General features: G+C 43.9%; 1 protein-coding gene across 1 annotated transcript in view; it reads right to left on the bottom strand.

Moving 5' to 3' along the window:
• The window catches only part of KPNA4 (karyopherin subunit alpha 4), a 46,859-nt gene extending 42,887 nt beyond the window's left edge, over positions 1 to 3,972 (bottom strand). Inside the window, exon 1 of the mRNA XM_080652541.1 lies at positions 3,746 to 3,972. Within this exon, the coding sequence (XP_080508667.1) occupies positions 3,746 to 3,814 (69 nt within the window). The 5' untranslated portion in view covers positions 3,815 to 3,972. The remainder of the gene's footprint in view (positions 1 to 3,745) is intronic.
• Positions 3,973 to 18,376: the final 14,404 nt, after the last annotated feature.

Genomic DNA, 18,376 nt, shown 5'->3' with positions numbered 1-18,376 from the left:
TACAGTAAAATATTATCCTATATAATAAAAGCCTACTATGCTAAGTGTCCGGTCGTCCGTTCAACCAATCAAAGCGTAATATGTAATGATATGCTAAGGCCTCTCAACCACTTGCTAAGATGTGCACTGACCACCAGGGGGCAGAGAGTTGACCAGTCAACCAAATGCTATGATGTGCACTGACCACTAGGGGGTAGACAGTTGACCGGTCAACTAATCGCTATGATGTGCACTGACCACCAGGGGGCAGACGCTCCGACTGGTTGGTTAGCTTGCTGCTGGGATCTGCCTAATTGGGACTGAGACGGGCCAGATACACCCTGGAGCCCTCCCTTGGTCCCTCCCCAGCTGGCCAACCTCTCATGTCCCTCTCCAGCCCTGACTGTGCACTGGTGGGGTCCCTCGACCTTGCCTGCACCCTCTCACAATCCGGGACCCCTCAGGGGATGTCAGAGAGCCGGTTTTAGCCTGATCCTGCAGGCCAGGCCGAGGGACCCCACTGGTGCACAAATTCGTGCACCAGGCCTCTAGTTCAGCTATAAAAAGGAATGAAGAACTGATACATTCTTGTTACATGTGTGACCTTAAAAACATGGTGCTACCTGAAAGAAGCCAGCCACAAAAGATCATATATCGTGTATCTCTATTTATATGAAACCAGAGGCTCCCGCCACCGCCGCTGCACTTGCCAGCCGTGAGCCCGGCTTCTGGCTGAGTGGTGTCCCCCTGTGGGAGCTCAATGACCACCAGGGGGCAGCTCCTGCGTTGAGCGTTTGCCCCCTGGTGGTCAGTGCGTGCCATAGCAACCAGTCATTCTGCCGTCCAGTCGATTTGCACATTAGCCTTTTATTATATGGGACTAGTGACCTGGTTCACGGATTCATGTACAATGAAAGGAAATTAATTAGAAGGTGGCCAGTGGGGCAGGACTGGGTGAGGTGGGCTGGACACACCCTGGAGCCAACCTCCCATGGGCCCTCCCTGGCCAGCCGCACGTAGAGCAGTGCCACAGCTCGAAGGGCTTCTGTGGAGCGAGCGGAGTCCCTCCAGCAGGTCGAGTCCCTCCTCCTGGTCTGTGGGGATCAGGCCGAAACTAGCTCCTGACATCCCCTGAGGGGTCCCAAAGTGCGAGAGGGCACTCTGCAAAGTTGCTGTCATACAGGGTGTGAAATGCAAACACAAGTGTGCAGTAAGCCAGATTTGGTGCCAACAGTGCCAGCAATAACATAACCCACAGCCGAAGGTAGAATTGCGCGGCCCTGCGAGGAATCGGGCTCCTTCCTCTCTGGTTTCGTGGTATGTCACCTGAAAATCACTGTTGCCAAGTCACTGCGGCTCGGCAGCTCCTGCGTTGAGCAACTGCCCCCTGGTGGTCAGTGTGTGTCATAGCAACCGGTCGGTCAGTCAGACACTTAGCATATTAGCCTTTTATATATACACTAGAGGCCCGGTGCATGAAATTTGTGCACGGGGGGAGGGGTTCCCCTCAGCCCAGCCTGCACCCTTTCCAATCCGGGACCCCTTGGGGGATGTCTGACTGCCGGTTTCGGCCCGATCTCTGTGATCAGGCCGAAACCGGCAGTGGGACATCCCTCTCACAATCCGGGACCGCTGGCTCCTAACTGCTCACCTGCCTGCCTGCCTGATCGACCCTAACTGCCCCCCCCGCCAGCCTGATCACCCCTAACCGCCTCTGCCCCCCCACCCCGCCGGCCTGGTCGCCCCCAATTGCCCCCTGCTCCAGCTGGCCTGGTCGCCCCACGCAGCCTGCTGTTCGGTTGTTACTGTGAGGGTGTCATGACAAATTTGCATATTACCCTTTTATTAGTATAGATTATTAGTATAGATATGTTCAGAATAGGCAAATTTTAAAAGACAAAAGAGTGAATGGGAAGTGCAGAGTGACTGCTAATGAGCTTGGGTTTCTTTTTGGGGTGATAAAAATGTTCTAAGAGTGATTGTTGTTAAATGCACAACAATATGAAAACAACAAAAAACACTTTAAATGGGTGAGCTGTAAGAATTATGTATCAATTAAAAAATGTAGCCAAGCCCTAGCTGGTTTGGCTCAGTAGATAGAACATCAGCCTGTGGACTGAAGGGTCCTGGGTTCGATTCTGGTCAAGGGCACATGCCCGGGTTGCAAGCTTGATTTCCACTGGGGGGTGTGCAGGAGGCAGCCGATCAATGATTCTCTCTCATCTTTGATGTCTCTATTTCTCTCGCCTTCCCCATCCTCTCTGAAATCAACAATAATATATTTTTTAAATGTAGCTAAAAATGGAGGGAAAAGGATTTGTCAAGCACTTAATTGCTATTTTTCTGGATTTTGTAACTGTATTTATGTTTTTATGTTTTGCCATTTGTGACCTCCCCCCCCCCCCTCCATTTAACTTTAAAACAGAGAATAGCCTAGTCTCAGCTATTGAATAGTTTCTCAAACTATGAAACCCACGAAGACAGTACAAACTACCTTAGAGATCAAATGGCTCTGTGGAAAGCCCCCCAAAAATTACTATTTCAGTCAAGCAAATGGGCAAAGTTCAGAGATGGGTGATGGGAATTTGAACATCTCAGCATAAAAAAGTACAGAGGAACAACATAAAAATACTTTACCACTTTCTCTTCAAAACTTTTGATTCAAATGCAGAACATTTTTTTTAAAAAACCCACGAAACCCCATATATCTAAACTCTTAAATTGAAGGGAAGAAATCTATCAAAAATTTGTGTGGTGTGTGTGTTTAACCCACACACCTTATGTAGCCTAGGACCTCGGGAGCAACTATATGTGTTAATTAAAGTTGATGGGTTCCCTCCCCCCTTTAAAATAACAAAATGTGATGGTGCCATTGCACAGCCCACCCCATCCCCCACTACCATCACCAGCAGGTGGAGGGAAAGGATACCACAGACGAGGATGAAAGCTTTGTAGAGAGCCCTTTGGACTTTGTATGTCAGAATGCAGCTGGTGGTCTCTCAGGAGGGGGTAAAGAGGTTTGTGAACAAGCTGAAATAAGGGGCATCCTTTGCTTGGAAAAGGGCACACCGTGAGCCACATCTTGAATCAGCTGTACCCACAGTAAAAGAGGCCGCAGGAAGGCAGTTTTAGCATCACCAGAATGGCCCCTCACGCCGGGGGCGTTTTTTAAAACAGAAGTTGACTCCCGTAGTTTAGATATTGGGAGGAGGCAGAGGTAAAATGGGAGTGGGGAAGACCAGAAAAAAAATGCCTTTAAGTGGAGAGGCCTCAGGCCTCGCCGAGAAAGTTCCGAGTTCCACTCGGTCGCCACACGCTCGCCGCCCCCTACCCCCGTACCGCCACTGCACTGCTTCCCGCGGCACCAAATGCCGGTGCCAGAGCGAAAGCCGGAATCTCCGCGGCTGCCGGGATGGGGGCCGCGCCGGGGCCGAAGCGGCGCGGCGCACACCCGCCTCCTCCGCACTCGCCGCGCCCGGCGTCCCCGCGGCGCGGCCCAGCCCCTCACACCCGCACCGGACCGGCTCCGCCGGGCAGGCCTAGGCCGCGCCGGCCGTACCCCGGCACCTCGCTTCCCCGCGGAGGCGGACCAGGCCCGACACAAACTTCCCGGCGCGTTAGCAAAGGCGTCACGGACGGGCCGGCCCCCAGCGCCATTCCCCCGCGGCCCGGCGACGGCTCCCGCCCCTACTCCCCAAACTCGAAGTCCCGGCGGAGATCGGTCCGAGGTCCACGGTCCCCACCCCTCCGGCGCCCCCGAGTTTACCTCCAAGTCGCGGCCTTTGTTCTTGAAATTCTTGAGCCGTTGGTTGTCCAGTTTCTCGTTGTCCGCCATGGCCGGGCCGGTGACTCCTTCTCCCGCCCGGGCCCCGCGGGATCCGCCCCAACCACCACGCCGCACCGACACTCCCAGGAACCGGGCCGCCGCCTGAGCTGCTACGCTCGCCGCGCCGCCGCTTCCTTCCTCCTCTGTCACCTGCTTCTGCCGCGGCCTTCTCCTCTCTCCACCCGTCCCACCCCCCGCCCTAACCCCAGCACGACGGCAGCTCCAGCAAAGACAACTGCGGGGCCGGGCGGCGGCAACCGCGGCGGAATGTGCTGCCGGCTGAGAGGGGGAGGCAGCCTCGATCTGAGGGCCCCGGCACCGCGGCCACGCCCTTCGCCGCTAGCCTGGCTCGCCGATTGGTCGACCAGGCCCCGGTGCGCCCGACCAATCAGAAAGGACGATGGAGAGCGGGGGCGGAAGAGCGAAGGAAAAGGGGAAGCGAGAGGCGCTATGAGGAAGGGGTTTGCGGGAAGGTTGCGCTGGCAGGGGCACGGCGGGGGCCGGGCAGGGATGGACCACGTGCCTCCGGAGCTAGGGCGAGGGAGCAGAGAATTAGACCTGAGAGGTGGGAAGGGAGGGACTTGTTGGTCCCAGTTCTAGGGGCCGGCCCAGACATCTGGGGTACAAGATAGAAGCCGAGTTAAAGTACGTTCTTCTGTGTTGCTCCCTCTCTTCCAGGGCATTACTTGCGCACTCCGCTAGCTTTACAGGAAGTGGAAGCTTTGCCTCGGCTTCACGCCGGGTCGGAACACCCCCTTGATCCTGGTCCTGGTTCTGGCCCCAGTCCTGGCCCCATTACCTAGCTCCATTACCAGGCAAGGGGTGCCTGCCTTCCGAGGGCCAGGCCTGGGGCTTGGACTGGCAATGGCGACGCGTTCCGGAGGTGCTGCGGAAAGCGGAGGGACGGTGGGTGGAAAAAGACGCGTTAGGCAAAACTGATTCATCCCCTCTGACCAAGTCTCCGCAACAGGTAGAAACTTGGGAAGCACTGAAGATCACCTACTAGGCATTTCGTTTTAGAAAGTTAAAGTGGCTACTTGGCCACCAAGCACTAAGTTCTGTAAGGCGGGGACCGTAGCACCTGGCACAGTAACGAAATATTTTTAACTGTTGAGAAAGGAAGTAAATTACAAGGATATACATCTTTATCAGGAATGTTATTGCCAGAGGTAGAAATAAGACAAACTACGAAGGAACGTACTCAGATATCTCAGAAAATGGGAGAAAGAAATGGTTAAAAATATATTTAAGTACCAGCTAATAAACACTTCAAATATGCAGGAAAACGTGAGGTAGTCAGCAGCAGCTGAGGTCAGAAGGAAAGTGTGTGTGTGTGTGTGTGTGTGTGTGTGTGTGTGTGTGTGTTCACGTGTGTGCCTGTGCGCGCGCCCGTGTGCATGTGTGTGCACGTCTGTGCCTGTGTGTGTGTGCGTGCACGTGTGTGTGTGTGTGTGTGTGTGTGTCTGTGTGTGCTCGCGCGCTTCCTCGGAAGCTTGGGATGTGTTTAAATTTGGCGAGATAGGGAGGGGAAGATAACTAATTTAAACTCCTTTGTGAACGTTTACTCCTCGTCCCCTTCTCTCCCAGTTTACTGATATATAGATATATTTAGTAAATATATATATATATATATATACATATATATATATATATATATATATTTAGAACAACGTGCAGAGATAAAACGTTTAAAATCAGAATAATACCTTTAAAGTCCTGGATATTTTTTATACTTTGAGCTACCTAGGCAAACAAGCTGTATCTGGAAGTAATTCACACTGAAGGTTAACTTGAATGTAAATTCAGTGCTGATTTTAAATTTAAATGATAATGTTTCTTATAAATCTTTATAACCCAGAGTCATTTAATTGAAGTAACATTGCACACTGGAGCACTGATGTTTTCAAAATGTGTTAAGGATAAGAAAATTCAGTGGGAAAGCTGGAATATGTGTGTTCCACCAACATGGATTTTGTTATCCACAGAATTCAAGAAAACAAATGACTAGTGAATTTCTACCCTATAATTAGAAGTTCTCTTGCTAACATAAGTGTATAGATAAATATTTTGTACTTTTTGGAATAAATTCCATGATAGCTCTCATGATAAAGGCTATTAAATTGTCTACCATTATATGTCTTCAAGTCTCCCAGCTACAACTGATTGTCTCTGATGATTAAATGACAATGGAGCTTCTCTGCAGAATACTCTTAAAAGAAGGGTGTGATCACAGTGAACTACTGAGAAAGATGCAATACAAATAGGAAATAACCACAACATGTAATTTCAGTTCTTATTTTATTTGTTTAATGTCTAAGGCAGTGGTTCTCAACTTTTTTGGGCCATGCCCCACCTAAGCATCTCTAAAATCCTGATGCTCCCCCGCCACCGTGACATATAATTCTTATTATTCAAAAAGTGAACTCCTATTCACTTGGAGGAAGCCTAAAAGGCCATTAACTTGGTCTAAACAAGCTTCCGAAGAATATGGCATCCATGAAAGAGAAAATTAAAAGAACAAAGGGACAGTTGAAGTATTGAGGAAGAAATCACTAATTGTTAAAAAAATATGAAGTGATATGAAAAAATAACAAGTTTTAAAACATAATAGAGAACTGAAATGCATAAATATGTCAAAGTATATACTTATATACTGTATATGAGGCCCCTAGAACCATAAGAAATGCAAAAAAAATTCACTGTTAATAACTCATTCTAAAATTGCCCCCCCCCTTAAAAATCAAATTGCCTCCTGTGGGGCATGTGCCCCCACATTGGGAACAACTGGTCTAAAGCCTGTCTTCCCTTCCAGGTAATAAGCTCTCTGAAATCAAGGACCATATTTGTTTTCTATGTGTATCCTGCACATGGTAGTACATGGCACATTGTATGTCTCAGTGACTATTTGTCAAATGCAAGATCTGACTCTAAGCTACTCTGAGTGTATGTTCCATAAGTTTAAAAACAGGCTAATACTTCTTGATTTAAAATGTGGATTGAGTTGTTACTGCTTCTAATTTACACTGGGCTCCTTCTAAAATTTCTTAATTTGGTATCATGCTCATTCCAGGGTTAAGGTTCAGGGAGTAGATCAGACATGGGTTTCAGGGCAACCCCCCTCCCCCCACTCGTACTACATGTTTAAAAGTAGTCGTGACACACTTTGCTAAGATGAACAATTATCCTTAATTATAATGCTTAGGTAGTCTCTGGCCTAAATTTTTCATTTGAAATTAGCATGTTTTTCCAACCAGTTTGCATGTTTGGTGGCTGTACTTCCAGTTGTTCTAGATAGAAGATATATAATTTATCAGAGGAGTAAAGAAGTTCATCCAGGAGTTGGTAATAGCTCTAAATGCAGATTGGCAACCTAATTGGCAATATAAGGTAGCTCTAACTATAGTTTGGAGATTTCAAAAATTCAATTTGCTGAACTAAGAAGGTAGTAGTAGCATTCAGTCATGGATACCATTTTCACACGGACTATTTAACAAATGCTCCTTGTATATATATGAAACATAATTATAACCAAACACTATAAAACCTATACAGGCATACCTCAGCAATATTGTGGACTTGGTTTTAGACCACTGTAGTAAAGCAATTATCTCAATAAAGCAAGTAAATTTTTTTTTCTGGTGGAGGGTCTTGCCTTTCATTTGTAAAAAATGCAACACCTGTGAAGCGAAGTAAAGCGAAGCACGGATAGAAGGAGGCTTGCCTGTATATGAGACCTGCTTTCAAATAGATGTTCATATCCTGAGTTGTTAGTCCTTCGGTGTAAGAAAAGTCTAAAGTATTATGAAGATAATTGCTTCCAATGTGTCACGAAATTCTCTTAGCGTCACTTTTCTGAATAAAGAAACTTTCTATGTTCTGTAGGAGAGATTTGTGAGAGCAAGATTTGTGAAGCTTTACACTGGATTTTAGTTGATTAAATGTAACCTCAAAAATTATAATTGATAATTATTTCATTTAAGCAGTTTGAAGTATTCTCATGATATATACATTAAATTGAAAATTGTGAAATCCCTCTCTATCTGGACTATGAATCTTACAGTTTCTGTCACTGTTTGGGGGATTATATGTGAGTTCTTTAGCAAAACTCTAGAATTATTTGCTGGAACAAAAAGCAATTTTATATGTTGCTAACTCTTACTAAAATGTAATTGTGTTTTTTATAGTTGGACTGGTTCTTTTTTTTTTAGATAAAAACATTGGACCTTTGGTAATATAGTAAGTATACCTTTATTTTCGTAGGGAAATATAGTTGATCAGTTATTGGGGACTTCATTTATTTTTCTTCATTGCCAAAACTTTTCTGGTTTACAACTTGAGGAGCCTGGGAAAAATTATTTTGAGTGAAGTACCTGAATGGTAAGAGACGATGATTTAAAAGTCTAGCTGTTGATATTAATGTCATTGAAATAGATGAACCACCCAGTTTTTCTTTGGCTTAGTTTTTTAAGCTTAGTTTTGACTAATTGGAGAAAAACTTATATTTCATGTGTACAAATTATTGGTTGATATCTGCTACTAGGCAAACATGCATAGATTTTCAAAAGCTTTTTTTCACTTGCTTTTTATTTGGGCCTAAAATATTGGAAAATGAAAGGATATACTATTAATTTTCAATTTTTAAAATATAAATACCATGGAAGGAACAACTTAAGAAGCCAAATAGTCAAGGAGACTGATCACATGACCTAAAGCAATGTTTCTCAAACAGAGAATCCCTTAGAACTAGACGTTTGTAAGTGTTCCTTAAAAAAATTTCCTTGGTCTAACAATTTGAGGAACTCTGAGACATTAGTGTTAAGTAGAACACAATTTGAAAACAAAATCAGTGAGCCTAGAAAGGTCAGTACCGCTCCTCAATTAAAAAATGCTGTGTTACCTCAGAGAGAAGGTAGGCGGGGTTGGGGGGGGAGGAGTAGGGGGGGCATAACCAATGGACACGGACACTGGGGCAGTGGGGGCTTGTCCTGGGGGGAGGGAGTGGTGGCGGGGGTGGTCAATTGGGGAAAAAAGAGACATATGTAATACTTTAAACAATAAAAAAGCAAGTGCTGAACAAAGAACTGGGCATGGTCCCTGCTCAGTAGGTTTCTCGATCTATGATGTGAGCCTGATTTTCTTTCTGCTCAGACTCTAGATCAGAGCACACTCTTGACAGGAACTTGTTTAGTATTGCTAAGATCTGCTCTTGTGCCCTGATATCTACTGAAAGAAAGTCCACAGTCCTTTGAAAAACCGGGGCCTTGGGCATGCTGGAAGGGTAGGCACAATAACATATACTTTTATCAAATAAAGGAGAGTTCTGTGTCAAGAATGGAATTCTAATAATGACTTATCTTTTTTTAGTTTACTACTTAAGAAAGCTTGTCAGGAATATTTGGAGAGCCAACTTTACCTCTGAATGTGTGTAAGTCTAGCACAGTGCCTGGAATATAAGTATTTGTTGGATGATAGAACAAATAAAAAATACATATTTGAAATAAAGCATTCTATGTCAACAATAAAAAAAATAAAAAATGTGTTAATAGCATCAACCAAGTATAGTGACTTACAGATGGGTGGTATTGAAAAATTTCCTTACAGATTAGTTCTTTGAAATATGTCCGTAAGAACATGGTCATGACCAAGGGTAGATATTCAGGTTAGCCCACAACGGCTTATTTAATTGTAAGTACTTATATGAACATCCTAAAACCTAGTCACACAATATGGCAATATTCCCATGAGGAAAATATTTAGATTTACAACTTTTGTCAGCAGGAGTACATCTCATGTCTTTGTTATTTGTATTTCTGCTATTGTATAACAGATAACCAGGAACTGTGTTGGTGATGAAGTTACCAAGATCACATTGTTCCTTGCACTTAGAATTCCATGGATTAAACATTTTACAAATTCATGCCTGACCTGATGTCATGGAAGCCTAGCCTAGCTCTCACCGGTCAGGCTCCCATGGTTTCCAGTAGCCCAAACTGGTAGAGGAAAGTTAGAATTCTAGTGACTGGGAAATAAGGAACTGAGTAGTATCCTATCTTATAAAAGAGTAATGTGCAAATTAACCATCACTCTGCCACACCCACAAGCCACACCCACCAGCCAATCAGGAGCAAGTATGCAAATTAACCCAACCAAGATGGCTGCAGCCACGGAGCAAACAGGAGGCTTGGGTCTCCCCAGCAATGGAGTAAGCCAAGTTTTCTGCACACCCTGGCCAGCCCAGGCCTCCACTCAAGGCTAAAAAGTTTCAATTATAGAAGATAAATAAATCCCAACAAAAATGGCGGCAGCCACAGAGCTGGAGAGAGCAGGAGGATTGAGTTGCCCCTGGTGATGGAGGAAGCCAAGCTTCCGCAGCCCTGGCCTGCCTTGGCCTCCGCTTAAGGCTATAAAGTTTCAATTATAGAAGATAAATAAATCCCAACAAAAATGGCTGTGGCCACAGAGCAAGCAGGAGGCTTGGTTCCGCTCAAGGCTACAAAGTTTCAATTATAGAAGATAAATAAATCCCAGATACCAGAGCCTCCGCTTGGGTTGCTGGGGGGCGTGGCTGGCCTGCAAACCACCACAGGCCCCTCGCCCAGGCCGCCCCAAGCCCCAAAGGAACCCCCAACCTGATCTGGGACACCCTTCAGGGCAAACCAGCTGGAGTCCACCTGTGCACCAGGCCTCTATTCTATCTAATAAAAGAGTAATATGCAAATTGACCATCACTCTAACACACAAGATGGCTGCCCCCATGTGGTCAAAGATCCTGTCCCCATGTGGACACAAGATGGCCACCACAAGATGGCCATCAGGGGAGAGCAGTTGGGAGGACCAGGCCTGCAAGGGAGGGCAGTTGGGGGTGGTCAGGCCATCAGGGGAGGGCAGTTGGGAGGGTCCAGGCCTGCAAGGGAGGGCAGTTGTGGGTGGTCAGGTCAGCAGGGGAGGGCAGTTGGGAGGGACCAGGCCTGCAAGGGAGGGCTGTTGTGGGTGGTCAGGCCAGCAGGGGAGGGCAGTTGGGAGGGACCAGGCCTGCAAGGGAGGGCAGTTGGGGGCGATCAAGCCTGCAGGGGAGGGCAGTTAGGGGTGACCAGGCTGGCAGAGGAGGGAAGTTGGGGGCGACTGAGCCTGCAGGGAAGGGCAGTTGGGGGGGACCCAGGCCTGCAGGGGAGAGCAGTTGGGGGGGACCAGACCTGCAGGGGAGGGCAGTTAGGGGTGACCAGGACTGCAGGGGAGCAGTTAGGCATAAATCAGGCTGGCAGGGGAGTGGTTAGGGGGTGATCAGGCTGGCAGGCAGAAGTGGTTAGGGGCAATCAGGAAGGCAGGCAGGTGAGCAATTGGGAGCCAGCAGTCCTGGATTGTGAGAGGGATGTCCGACTGCCCGTTTAGGCCCGATCCCGGTAGGATCGGGCCTAAACGGGCAGTCGGACATCCCTTGAGGGGTCCCAGATTGGAGAGGGTACAGGCTGGGCTGAGGGACCCCCCCCCCCCCCGCCCCGTGCATGAATTTCGTGCATAGGGCCTCTAGTATGGGTTATAAATCTCCAATATCCTCTTGCCCCAATATTGTCACTTCAGGCAAATTCCTTACCCCTATCTTTAAAAACAAAAATACCCTCAGTCAGCCCCCAAACCCCCATGGTAGCATCTCGTATAACTATAGTACACTGTCAAAAACAGGAAATTGATATTGATGTAATCCATAAAGCTTATTTAGAGGGAAGGGAGGCCATTAGAATGTAAAGAAAGTATCAGGGGTTGCCTATATACTGGAACCTCTGATAACCCTATGCTTTATCAGAGTTTTGTGACAATAATCATAATTATTACCACATATTGAGTACCTACCATATTCTCGGTCTAGGTGTTTTATCTGTGTGAATTATTTTGTTATTATTGTTATTTGTATTTCTACTATTTTAAACAGATAACAATTATGGAGCAATTATGTGGTAGGAAGTCTTCTAAGCAATTGATATATATTAACTCATTGAATCTTCACAAGTATATTATTACTCACTTTACAGATGAGAAATTCAAAACACAGATTTAGTAATTTGCCCAAGATCACACAGTAAATACAAGAGCTGACATTTGAACTGGGTCTGACACCAGAGCCAGCACTCCTGATTACTATGTAGGTACATAAATTTCGGTGTTCATGGTAACCTTTCAAGATAGGCATTATCACTTCCATTTCCTATATGAGGAACCTGAGCTTCAGAGAGGCTAAGCAACTTGCTAAAGACCCTACACAATGAACAAGTGCTAGAGCCCCAGTTTGATTCCAGGCCTGACTAACTGCAGAACCCTCACCATTTTTAGTTGACCATTGCTATGGACTGAATGTTTATGCACCCCTTCCCCCCAAAATCATATGTTGAAACATCATCCCCAATGTGAGGGTGTTTGGAGATAGGGCACCACATCAGCCATCACCTTGAACTTGAACTTCTTAGCCTGAAGAATGTGAGAAAGAAATTTCTGTTTATAAGCCACCCAGTCTATGGTATTTTGTTATAGCAGCCTGAACAGACACAATTATACTGCCTGACTGGCCTGTAACAGATCTGTGCTGGACCTCTGTGATATTGTGATTTATATAAAGAAATATATATTTGGTCTTCTTCCATGGTTTCTTGCACATAGCACTTAAAACTTTTATAATTTCCTAAGTGATAAGAGTTACCGGGGGAGGGGCGTATCTTTCCTTTTCAGCTTCTGAAATAGCTCCAGAATGAATATTTGGGTGTCCTTTGTTATTCATAGCAAACCCCTTTCAATGACATCTAAATTTATGTTAATTCAATGACTTTTGGAAAGTCCCTAAAATTAGGGGGCTGGTTGTCAGGGGAAGTAACTATGTGATTAGAAAGTTGGAACTTGCAGTCTTACCCCCCCTCTGACCTCTGGGAAGGGAGAGGGACTGGAGGTTGAATGGCCAGTGCTTTAACCAATCATGTCTCCATAATAAAGTCTCCTTTAAAAACCCAAAAAGAACAGGTTCGGAGAGCTTCCACTTGTTGAATGTGTGGAGGTGCTGAGAGGGTGGTGAGCCCCAGGGGGCATGGAAAGGAAGTGTTTTGCTACTTATCCCATACCCTGCCCTACACATCTCTTCCATCTGGCTGTTCCTGAGTTAGATCTTTTTATAATAAACTGGTAATCCAATCAGTAAGCCTTTTGGAAGTTCTGGGAGGTGCTCTAGCAAATTAATCAAACCCCAGGAGGGGTTATATGAATCTCCAATGTATACCTGGTCAGTCAGAAGCACAGGTGACAACCTGAACTTGTGATTGGTGTGTGAAGTGAGGTGGAACCTGTGGGATCCATCACTATCTCCCAGTAGTATAAAAACTGAGTTAAATTATAAGACACCTAACGTGTCGCAGAATTGTTGGGTGTGGGGGAAGAAACTACTACATATTTGGTGATCAGAAGTGAGGGTAGTGCTGTGAGTACAAAGAAAACAAGAGTGTTTTTTCCTTAACAGGCTCTAAAGAGATGCAGTTGTGAAATGCCTAAGGCAGTAGTTCTCAACTTTAGGGTGTGCTTTAGAACCACCTGCAAGACTTACAACCCAAATTGGTGGACTCCATCTCCAGTTTCTGATGAGTAACTCTGGGAGATCACTTGAAGATTTGAATTTCTAACAAGTGCTCACTGATGGTACTGGTTCCTGGAACATACTCTGAGAACCACTAGATCTGGTGTAACAGCTCATGTAAGGTGGTTTCAGCCTCAGGTAAGGACAGAGTTAAATTAGGCATAATTAGGCATCACAGTAATAGGTGATGATATTTCATGCAAAATTTCAGAGTAGGGCAAATGTAAAATAATGGTTATATAGTGCTTACTCAAAAAATGCTCCAACAATTAATGTTTCAAGGACAGAATTTATAGACCAGTAATATCTAATTCCATTTTACTTTCTGAAGAGATTTTTGCAATATTTTCCTGGGTCCTTTCTGCCTCTGGTTTTTTTTTCTTGAGTTTTTCAAATAACATTTCCTAAATGATATTCTTCTAAAAGACTGGCTCCATTGAGTCTGTGAAGTCTAATCTGAGTTCTTCATTGTTAGCTAAAATCTCATATCCTCTGCCACTGCCTTCTCTAGCTCCTTGAGGGTTCAGGCCTGTCCCAGTTCTTGAGTCAATTCCCAAAGAGACAGAACCTATCTCCGTTAATGGTTCTAGATCAGCTCCTGAATTCCAGCTTATTTGCCAGGCATTCTGGTTTCCCCCTACCTGCTTCCTCCTCAGGGCCATGCCTTCACAGGTCCAGGAGTGGGGTCACTTGTCACATCTGGACTGATCTCCTGGAACCATCTCTGATACCAACAAACAAAACAGAAATGCAGTTAACTTTTCTGTTTTTAGTCACCTTGCTCAGGGAAATTACTTCACAATGAAAACAATGGGAGAAAACCTGTTATTTCTTCAGTCTTTCTCATTTCTGTTAGTTGTGCTACTCAGTTTCTTGAGCTGAAAACCTTGGGTTTGCTATTTTTTGGATTCTTCATCCTTTTCTTCTATGTTCCATGTTCAATCAATGGCAAATTGTATTGAGGTAATAGGATATTTTCATAGTGTCTCATTTGCCACCTCTCCATTCTCCCTGTCATCATCCTCTGCCCTGTTCAAGACTTCCAAGAATTGTTTCAATTTCCTGATGTCTCAGAGTTGGAGAAGAGCACATATATTATCTAGTTCAACTATCTAATGTTTGAATTATCACTTCTATGTTATCATTAAGTACAACACATTCATTACAGGGGAACTCAGTATTTCTTGAATCATAGCCCATTCACTCTTCAGAGGATATCATTTAGAAAGTCCTTTATGTCAAATACATGTGTGCATATAATATCTTTTTAAAGAGAAAGTCATTATAATATTTAAGGTAGGAGCAATTAAGTATCTATGGAGATAACAAAAGGCAAATATATTAAATAGAGCTCTCTTTTTTTGGATTTGTGGAAATAATAGATTCCTACCTTCAGTAATATCTTTATACCTGGATTTTGAGTCCTTTTTGAAATTTGAGAATAGTAGTGCTAGTCAGATTGCTGAAAGTTAAATCTCACGAATATGAGTGATTTTAATAATGTTAATGAAGACAGAACTGATGGCCTAAGACAGATGTCTGTCTTGGATAATCACATACAAGGAGGACTCTGATATATTTATTAATTGTTTTTCCCCATTACTGAGCATTGAGTATATGTAACATATGGTACCATGTGTACTCATATAATTCTGGAAAATGAATTAAAAACAGTACAATATTGGATACATTTAAGGCACAGAATGTCTTGAAATACACAGTATACCTCATAGGATTTATCAGTTTCTATTTATATTTCTGTCACTATGTTATACAAAACCCCAAAGTCTCTTGGAGAACTTCTCAAATAGTTTCAACAAATTCTCCAGATGCATATGAACTCAAAGGTCTATAATTCCTGGTGTGTCATTTAGACTTAGTCACCACTGATCATCTTAAGATGGACTTCAAAAAAATCTTTCACAACAAATCTTTTAATGGTTTTCTCACCCCTGCCCCACTCGGTTGGATCTTGGAAACCCTTGTCCTCTCACCTATGTGCGTATCCCACCACTCATTAGGCCCTGTTAAAAGTTGTTGTCCTCATTACTAGTAAGAATCAGTGCCTAATAAGTGTTAGACCATCTTACTTAGAGCCTATTAGATATTAGAATGTCATGTTCTCTTGCCTTTTGGCTACAGCCCTAAGATCTGCCTAATCAAACCCTGATCTTCTACATGGCAGAACATAAGCTACCATGCTGATCCCAAATTAGACTTCCCAGGTTTTTAATTCTACTTATAAATAGAAGCATCAGAGAAAACGTTCAACTTGTAGACAGATTAAGTCAACTTATGACTAGTAATACTATTATTTGGATATTCAAGGATATCATAAACCATTTAGAGCAGTAGAAAAATATTTGTTGATACCTAGGTGGCCTGGAAGAGCTATTTACTTTTTAGAGATAGGAAATTTCTGTTTATAATTTTTATTTTTATTTTTTTCTTATACTTCTACTTGCCACATAAAAAAAAGGAAAAATTACGCATCATTTATCTGTCTTGATAGACACTATTGTAAAACCTCTTTAAAAGTAATTAAAATTTGCCACAGAAATCTCTTTTGAGAGCTGCACATCTCTGTCTCCTCATTGAATCTCTGTCAGTCCTCTTGGAGGCACTCTTGTGGCATGCAAAGTGATCCAAAGGATACACCAGAAAATCTCCAATCTCAGCATTATTAATATGCTAGCTTCTTTTAGGAATAACTTAAACATGCTTTGGATTGCATTTATCACAAAGTATTTCACTTATTATAATTCTCCAAATAACAAAGAGGTGTGTGTATGGGGGGGGGGGGGGTTGACAACATGTATATTTCCAACCACTCACCCATATACTACCATTGAGTGTGGTTTATATCCTAACATTTACCTTGCATTGTACTGTACAAGGTATGGCAAAAGTAGGTTTAGAGTTCTTCATATGAAAATAATACAATCTATATATATAAAAGCCTAAGCAACCGTCACAACCAAAACAACCGAACAGATGACTAAACAGGCTGTGTGGGGCGACCAGGCCAGCAGGGGGGTTAGTGAGGGACAACCAAACAACCGAATAGCAGGCTGCGTGGGGCAACCAGGCCAACGGGGGCGGGGGGGAGGCAGTTAGGGGTGACCAGGCAGGCAGGGGGGGGGCAGTGAGGGACAACCAGGCCAGCAGAGGGGGGCAGTGTGGGGTGACCAGGCTGGCAGGGGGGACAGTAAGGGGTGACCAGGCCAGTGGGGGGGGCAGTTGGGGGAGACCAGGCCGGCAGGGGGGACAGTTGGGGGTGACCAGGCCATTGGGGGGGCAGGTAGGGGTGATCAGGCAGGCAGGCAGGTGAGCAGTTAGGAGCCAGTGGTCCCAGATTGTGAGAGGGAGGTCCGACTGCCGGCAGTCGGACATCCCCCGAGGGGTCCCGGATTGGAGAGGGTGCAGGCTGGGCTGAGAGGACCTCCTTCCCTCCCCCCATGCACAAATTTTCTGCACTGGGCCTCTAGTAATTAATAATACAAGAATAAACTGTTTCACATACACACAACTATAAACCTACTTTTGCTCCACCCTGTATAGGATAGTGTAACATACATCTAAGTGTATAGTGTAGTATATAGCCAGGGCCAGCTTTATGCACAATGCACCTATATGGTTGCACAGGGCCCTACACTTAGAAGGCTTAATACTCTGCTGTCATTATTTTGAAATTCTTAATTTTTTAATGAGGGAATCTACATTTTTATCTTGCACTGGGCCTTGCATGAATAATAGTCTGCCATGAATAATGCAATGCATATTTTACTAACTACCTACCAACAATTTTTTTAGATGTTATTTTAATCTTTTAAAAAATGCCTACATCATATTTCTATTTTAAATGTAAATAAGTAATATAAATATATATAGGACCATATAATAAATACTATTCTGCAACCTGATTTTCATTTCATATATAGGGATATTGCTGTCATTTATCTCATATTTTGTGATGGCTGAAGAATATCCTCTTGTATAGATAAACCATAACTTATTTAATCTTTTGATGGATACATAATGTCTCCCGTTCTTTGCTGTGACAGAGTTAATGGCCTTGAATATAGATCTTTCTTCACCCAGCTCACTATTTCCTTAGAAGTAGAATTGCTAAGTCAAAGGGTACAAACATTTAAAATGTAATACTACCTGATTTGCTCCTCAAAAAGATTATACCAACCCAAATCCCACCAACAGATTACAAATCCCATGGTTGCCCCCATGCCAATTGAGCATAATAATTCAGCTTCATCTTTGCCAATCTGAGAGTGCCTGCTATTTTTAAATGGCCTTAGCCTGAGTTATTAGCTCACTAGGATATCATAGATTCTGCTATTATGGAATGGTAGTATAGTGAATAAAAAAATAAGTGCACCTATCAGAGTACTTTCTAGGGCGTGCCTTTCCTAACCAAATATTTGAGGCACTGTAAGCCCCCAATTTTTCTTTTAAAATCAGGTTTTTGCAATGCTGTAAGTGCTCAAAAAGACCATCAGGGCCATTAATCTTATTGTCTTTCTGCTCTTAACACCCAACTTTTAAAAACCACTTTTATTTTGAAACAAATAGACTTTCACTAAAGTTGTAAAAAAAATAGTAGAAAGAATTCCCATATACCTCTCTCCCAGAGTCCCCAAATGTTAACATTTTACCACATTTGCTTTCACATCTTCTCTTTCTCTGAACTCTGAAAGTAAGTTGCAGGCATGATGCGTCTTCACCCTAAATATCTTAAGTTCATCCCTTATCAGGAAAATTAATACAAAAATTATCTTACAGACATTGTTTAAATTTCATCAATTTTCCCAATAATTTCCTTTATAGAAAAAGAAGAATTTTTTTTTCTGGTTTAGGATTCAAACAAGGACCACACATTACATTTAGTTGTAATGAGTTTTCCTGACACATTTTTCTGGCAATATATATTTTTTCTAGATAAATTCTAG

Source organism: Plecotus auritus (genome assembly GCF_963455305.1).
Source record: "Plecotus auritus genome assembly, chromosome: 2".
Taxonomy (NCBI): domain Eukaryota; kingdom Metazoa; phylum Chordata; class Mammalia; order Chiroptera; family Vespertilionidae; genus Plecotus; species Plecotus auritus.
The sequence above is the reverse complement of the archived record's forward strand: the minus strand, read 5'-3'. Positions and strand labels throughout refer to the sequence as shown.